At 42.8% G+C, this 7,943-nt stretch overlaps 1 protein-coding gene across 1 annotated transcript in view; it reads right to left on the bottom strand.

Annotated features, from left to right (window-relative positions):
* si:dkey-49n23.1 (semaphorin-3D) overlaps window positions 1-7,943 on the bottom strand; it is a 91,586-nt gene that overhangs the window by 44,157 nt on the left and 39,486 nt on the right. Inside the window, exon 2 of the mRNA XM_056389588.1 lies at window positions 6,759-6,998. Coding sequence (XP_056245563.1) covers window positions 6,759-6,918 — 160 coding nt within the window. The 5' untranslated portion in view covers window positions 6,919-6,998. The remainder of the gene's footprint in view (window positions 1-6,758; window positions 6,999-7,943) is intronic.

Here is a 7,943-nt window from a genome sequence, read left to right as displayed (position 1 = left end):
CAACACACCTTGGAATGAACTGCATGTGTGCTGCAGATGTGTGTGTGAGTGTGTGTGTGTGTGTGTGTGTGTGTGTGTGTAGGCAGCTGTCAAAATGATAATTGGATGTTTGTACGTACACCGATACCAGGTCATGTTTTTATATCTGTCTGAGTGACCAGCTATCAAAATAATGGCTGTGTGTGTGTGTGTGTGTGTGTGTGTGTGTGTGTGTGTGTGTGTGTGTGTGTGTGTGTGTGTGTGTGTGTGTGTGTGTCTGTGTGGTGTGTGTGTGTATGTGTGTTTGTGGGTGTGTGACACTGAGATAACACACAGTTTGGGTTCTATACTGTCACAACTATCACTTTGCGCCCTTTTAGGTGTGTGTACGTGTGTGTGTGTGTGTGTGTGTGTGTGTGTGTGTGTGTGTGTGTGTGTGTGTGTGTGTGTTTTAGAAATTTCCCATCCCACAGTTCCACATGAGGTCAGTGTGTTTTTGTTGGATTTTTTCCATGTGAGCGTCAAAAACCAACAGCAGGACGAACTCATGTCAGAGAAGTCGAATTTGCTCTAAACCAACACAGTCATGTCACAGGAACAATAAACCAGTCACACACACACACACACACACACACACACACACACACACACACACACACACACACACACAGTCATTCATATACATTTGACTTCAGGAAACATTGTCTAAATACACAACACTCTCGCGTCCATCCTGGAGTCAGACTGAGAGAAAAACCATTCTCAACCTGAAATGCTGCTTGGCGTTGGTTTAACTCGCCTTGAGCACCGGGCGGGTGGAGCTCTGACACACAGCACACAAGATTTCCCAACTGCTGGAAAGTATCCGCCAGGTGATATTCATCTAAACTGGTCTGATTCAAACTCCTGCAGCACGACAATATCCGACACACACCACATACATTTATATTTACACCACAGCTCAGCTGATGTCGAACCAAAGCTTTCACGCTATTCAACCACAGACTGTAAATAAAGATGGCCGCAGCCTCCGTGATGTCACCCACAGGTTTCTGAAGAGCGGTTTTGAAGCTCAGAGTGAGGTGCTCCACCACCGCCATCTTGGCTGTGTCTGACTCCGCCCCCTAACTCCCAAAAATGGGCAAAGAGGAGGAGCCGTGACTTCTGTGCAAGCATACGCTCACCCATCTGTCACTCAAAGAGGCCACGCCCTCAATTCTCCATAACTTTAATCCTTAATAAAATGTAAACAGTTTATTTCTGTTTTAAAGTCGGACATTTTAACATTGGAGTCTATGGGGATTGACTCACTGTTGGAGTTGGACTCTAGTGGTCGTTAGAGGAACTGCAGCTTTTAACACTTCCATGTTAAGCTTCATTTTTTTCCGCCCTGGGAGGTTTCCGCTTGCATTCAACTTATCTAGAGCGCCAGTAAAAAGCAGGAAATGCAGTGAACAAACTCCAGGGGGGACCTTTAACAGGGCTGTGTGTTTGGATGGAACTGAATATGAACAGTTACGGTGCAGAAAAAAAACAAAAAGTCACAGATCAGTGTGTGTGTGTGTGATTTTAAAATCCTCCGGCCTCTCCTATCTCGTCCCAGTGGAAGTTAAAATCAGCTGTTGCAGGGTTTTTAAGTCACTAATGTAATTTCAGGTAGGGCAAAAATTTACAGATGCTACCAAAATCTACAACAGCAGGAAATCGAATTAGTGCGTATTGTGAGAGAAGCAGATGTGCAGGTGGAAGTGCAGGTCCTGAGACACAGATTAGGAAAATAAAAGTTTGGACAAACTACATCTGTCAGGACATTTGCCTTATTTGATTTGGCAGCTTTACGACTCAACCGAGGGCAAAGAGTCTGTCAGCACCACAGTGAAGTTTCAGGGCTGTAGTTTCATCTGGATCAAAGGATGCTGGGAAATGTATTTCCATTATTTCAGGCCTGAGATCTACATTAAACCAGATGCAAGTGCACCTGCATGTTTCCCTGAGTGATCATGTTCATATTCGTGATTTTAATATGCGAGGTTGACACACAGAACAGAGAGAGAGAGAGAGAGAGAGAGAGTGTGTGTGTGTGTGTGTGTGTGTGTGTGTGTGTGTGTGTGTGTGTGTGTGAGAAAGCCAAAACCAGCATGTATCAACGTGTGTGTGAGACCAAGGCAGGGCCGATGAATGTTTGGCAGTGTGTGTTCTCCAGAAGCCAGAAGATAATAGAGAGCAGACTGTATACACACACACACACACACACACACACACACACACACACACACACACACACACACACACACACACACACACACACACACACACACACACAAACACAAACACTTTCAAACAGATCCCTCCATCTTTTTTCTTGCTCTCTGATTTGTCGGTTTACTTTTGGCCAATGAAGTGTGCAAACATACAGTACACACCTACACCTACACCTACACTTACACACACACACACACACACACACACACACACACACACACACACACACACACACACACCCCTGGTCAGGTTAAAGGCTAACAGAGTGTGTCTCCCTGCAGGATGAGGGTTGGTCTCTCTGGATTCCTGCTCAGGTCACACAGTGGGTCAGCAGTGACGCACACTCTCTCTTTCTGTGTGTGTGTGTGTGTGTGTGTGTGTGTGTGTGTGTGTGTGTGTTCACTGGCCCTGAAGCTCCTGTCTGAGTATCTGCCTTATAAAATATTAACAGTCTCTTTACTGTTGATCCTGCAGCTACAAACGCAGCAAGAGAACCTCGTCTGACTTCATTAACTGGAGTTCACGGCTTCACTTTACTGCCACGGAAAACCACTGTGCTGCTACTGTTAGACACACACACACACACCACACACACACACACGCACACCCGCACACGCACACGCACACACGCACACGCACACACACACTTGGATACAGAAGTTGAGATTTCCTCCAGAATGAGACACTAAGTATTTATGGAAAATGAGGGAAAAAAGAAGTCACCTGCTCTGGAGGTAAAACAAACACCGGTACAAAACTATAAATCAATACAATTGTCACATGATCTGTTGTTAATATAATACAACTATATTTGTTGGAGCTGCTTTGAGCACATAACTTCTCTGCTGCCACTCGGAGCGGCCAGGGGATGATGTTTTCCAGAATTTCATATTGGAAAAAAACTCTTCAGCTGGAGTCAGTTACAGAATCCGCTGAATGACCTGAGGCTGGAAATACAGTTGTTAAAGCAAAGGTCTGCTCCTGCGACAAGGTTGAACTAAAAGGTAATTTTTACTCAGAGTTCTCAACCAAAACTCACTGTTTTCATCAGCAACATGTGCATCATTTTTAAAGTTCATATCCAGAACATTTTTTCCAACACAAAAAGCGAAAAACTGGTTCTGAAGCTCATCTCCTCTTACTTCCTGGATCAGGCTTTTAGCCCCTCCCACCACCTGCTGGCTCCAGGTGGACAGGTGAAAGAGCAGAGAGTAGGGAAATGGTCAGAGGAGGAAACATCAGAGAGACTCAGCCACATGTTTGAGCCTCAGTCAGACCCAGACTCAGAGGAGGAGTCTGAGACCAGAACCAGAGACTAGCAGACGGGTCAGAACTGTTAGCGTGGTTAGCATCTTTTATTTGTTTACATTGTTTGTTAGCTTGTATCTGGCAGTGGCTGACACAGTGTTAGCCGTTGTGCTAATGCTAACTCTAGCTCTCTGTACTGACAAGGTTTCAGGTTTATTTAGCCCCGCCCCCTCGTCCCCACAAGCTGACAGGATTGGTTCCTGAGGTTTGTGACGTATGAAACCCTGAATCTGTGTTTATGAGACTGTGATTGGGTCACTGCAGCTCAAGGGGGAATTGTATTATATAAAAACATCATATGGTTAAAAACTTAACAGAAGTCATGAATAAACTTCCATTGATGAATTTATTCTTCTTAAATTGCAGTTATTTGCAGGATGATTCCCTTCATCTCACAGAAAGATCTATATTTCCTTGTGCTTTGCATCACATCATCTTCATATCTCTTAATTAAAAACACATTTTCTTCCCTCCATTGTGTCTGCAACATTCACGCCGTGTTTAAACTGTATCCGACTGCCATAATCCTGTCACGTCATCAGCTGCTACTCCCAAAGCCTCCGCCTTTAACTGTGACATAAAACCCGCTTCACTGATTCCATTCATCCGTCCATGTATTCATCCATTCAGTCGGTCAGAGGACTGCTCACTCGACAAACATCTCACTAACAGACCCACAATGAAACCAGCCTGCCCGAACTAATTGCTGCTGGGTAGGAAACTGTTGTTGGCTTTACTGGTGTTGACTGTTGCCAAGAGAGAAGCAAGCATTCGGAAAAAAAAAAAAAGTGCGTTAATGTGACTGGAAGTGGGCAAATGACTTCACTGGTGATTTTAAGTGTGTGTGAAGTGCTCTGCTCTTATTGTAAAGAGCCAAGTTTATTTTTATTTTAGACAGTGCTGTGTTTTGTGAAATGAGAAAATAAAGTGTTTATGATGCAGAATAAAAGTCAATTAGAAGCAATGGTCCAAATTTTCTTTGTCCCACTTTCACGCGAGAACATAATAGAAGTATTATAACGGGACAGTTTTACACAGTTTTTGAATGTTTGGACTTTGATATGTGTTTTTATTATTTTGGTTCTGTACTCTCGCACATTTGATTTACATTTGATGCTAATTGGAAATCAATATCATAATTATTTCAAGCCTGAATTATGATCAAAGCTCCATATTTTCTTCTTCTTCTGTGTTTTATTTTGAAGTGTTGATTAACCAAATCCTGTAAGGTTTGGATGGTGGGTCCAGGTGGGCGGGGCTTGGTGACTTATTTGTTGTGACATCACAAAGTTCCAGAAGTCCAGACGTGTCGTTTTAAGGCTCAGTTTCTGAATACAGGCTGTGTGCATTTCTCTGTGGACTGAGGCTTTGATACTTTCACAGTATTAATATAGAAGCTAGACCTGATCTATTATCAAACTAAACTACATAACTTTAAATCCTTACATTCATGATGAGAGTTTAAATTATTTTTGCTTCCTGTAATTGAGGCTGTTTTTAAACCTTCACAGGCCGCTCGTCAACACAGCATCACCTCTGTGTTGTCAATCTATTAATCTCACATTTTACTCCTTCCTGCTGCTCCACAGCTTCACTGTAGAAGAATGTGATGTGGAGATTAATCAAGATGAAAGGGAACACCATGTTCTCTGAACCTCTGGAAACTGGAGTGAAAAAGTAATTTTCCTTCATATTGGAAGACATCGCCACGGTTACAACATCCTACCGGATCACTCTGAACACTGTGTCAAGGAGACATTACTTCACTGATCTTTATGATACCGTCATAAAGTTCACTCCACATTATACGTCCGCTGAGAAAATGACTTTATCGCTGAAAACCTTAAACTGGACACAGACTTTCCTACGATCAGACATCACAACGGCAGGGAAATAATCCAACACTTCACTTTCATCAGTCCAGATTAGACTGGGAGGAGTTGTTTGTTGAAGTGTCACGAGTTGTGCTGTTAACTGATCGGCACTGAACCTATCAGGAAGGAGAGGAGGTAAAAATATAAAAGACACATGGTCGACGGATGGACCAGTTAAGGGCTTAGATTTTCCCCTTTAATCAGCCAAAATAAAAGCACATGAAGCCGAGCACAAACAGCTTGTAAAGATCCACAATCCACTGACCAAAATTGATCTTAAACGCTCCTCCAATCACTCTGAATGTGTTTACCCACGAGCTCAGAGGGAAGCTGTGACGAATGACATCCATGATTAATGCAGCTGTTTAAATGGAGCGTTTGAATGGTTGAAGTTATAGGCAATAAAAAAATACATTATCTGTTCAAAGAAAAATGTAACTAAATCTGGCGTTGGTCTGTTCGGTGGTTTAGTTTCAACCTCAGAAGAATTCACTTCTAAACTGAGCAGAGTCAACATTTGGTTTCTATTGACTGCGATTCTATTAATAAGGTCTGTTTTGTCTGTGGGGTAACACAGTGCAAAGCTTAAATTAAACTATTTGTGCAAGTTATCTTCTCACAGTTCATTTATAAAACCTCAGATTGTCAAACAATCTCCACATGCCCCTCTCGATGTGAAGTCAATCCCAACCACAGTGGACACTGTGTTTGAAGACGGTGCAGAAATACTGGAAAAAAATCATTTTAAAATCCTTTAAAAAAGTTTCATCTACTTCTTCTCCATCATTGAAACATGCAGCATCTATCCATACGTAAAGATTCTCTATTTCAAAAGTTTGACTTTTAAGTTTCTTAAGTTGCACATTGGCCCATCGTTATGCTAATGAGCTGTGACGCGGCAACCAATCAGAATGTAGATGTGCTCCGCTCTGCAGAACACGACGTGTAAACTTTTGTTCCCATCAAACATTTGTTTCCAGGCACATTGGAGGAGAAGGTGATAATTGCGTTGGCGGGTGTCCCCGTCCTTTACGACGGGACTTAAATAGCACAAAGATGCCGGATGGCGTGTGTTTGCTTTGCAGGCCCTTTAAATAAAGTTTACAAGACCAAACATTCAGAACAAACTTGCTAGCTGTGTATTTCATCCACGTCAGAGCGACTGCGGACTTCAACAGCGTCCTTGGCTGGACAGCCGGGGCGAATTCTTTCACTCTCACTGTTTTCAGTCTGAAAATACAGTCAAGCTCAAGTGTCCAACTGGAGGAACAATGAAAAACATATTTGTAAGCGGGAAGGGGCTTAAAATACTCAGATATTTGGTCGGTTTCCTACCTGAGTGGGAGAGCTGCAGCCGTGGCCCGGTCTGGCTCCAGGCTTTGGCATCCTGAGCGGTGATGGCGTCTGCAGGCTGCAGCCACAGCAGCGGGAGGAGACACAGCATCAGTGTCTGAGGAGACTCCACTCCTCTGGTCCTGACTCCTCCTGCCGTCATCTCTGATTGATCTTCACTGACGTGTGGAGAGAAAGAGGGGAAGAAGGACGAACCAGCCGGTCACATCACAGTGTGGCTGACTGGAGGGGAAAAAGAGAAACAAGGGAGACGGAGCTGGTGTTAGCATTTAGCTCATAGCACCACAAAGTACACTCTCACACAGCTGCTTCCATGGCGGAGTCAACAAACTTAATGCTTAGACATGATCCTTATCAGTTTTAGACATTGTGACCTGCTAATAATGATTATGACTCCTATTCATATTCTCTCCTCTGGGGATGATGGATTTTATATAAAATGTTTTCCACTACTTATAATATTTCACAATGATGTATCAAGTAGCCGATCTGTAAAAGGCCAGATCAGTTAAAACTCAGTAAAAGTCGATCAGTGTCTGAAATGCAGCAGTAGTCAGATGTCCCAGATTCCAGTGAATAAAGTCAACAGTAAAATATAAAGATGAGCTATTGCTGGAATTTCAGATGTTTGAAAGAGACTTGACGTTTACCACCGACTCTGTTTAATGAGAAAACACTGGCTGGAGTTCTCCTGGCACGCTACAACAACCAAACATCCAGAGGTCTCATTTATGAATCATGCGCTGTACGTGCACGCGCATACACTCAAAAAAAAAAAATATTGAGACAGACAGAACCAGAGAGAGAGAGAGCTCGGGCCAGGACATAAATAACGAGTCAGAGTATTTGGTGATTTAAAAAAGACGGCGTGGGCATTTCCTGTGTGTTTGCAGAGAGAATTTAAACTGTTTAAAAGCCAAGAACAAAAACAGAAAGTGAAGCTTTACCTTGCATCATATGAACTAAATGAAAATAAAAAGATTGTGTGGTAATCAAACACCTGAATAAAACTAAAACAACGTGACAAATCTGACACTCACAGATAATTCAATTCAAATTCCAACTGGGACCAATATGTTGTAGGATTTATGGCTATGTCCCAGTATGAAGTCTAATTCAATTCACTGCACATTTACAAAACAAACAAACCAGAGAACATTGTTTTCC

Source organism: Seriola aureovittata, chromosome 2 (genome assembly GCF_021018895.1).
Source record: "Seriola aureovittata isolate HTS-2021-v1 ecotype China chromosome 2, ASM2101889v1, whole genome shotgun sequence".
NCBI lineage: Eukaryota > Metazoa > Chordata > Actinopteri > Carangiformes > Carangidae > Seriola > Seriola aureovittata.
Note: the sequence above shows the minus strand (reverse complement) of the source record. Positions and strands in the feature narration are given on the sequence as shown.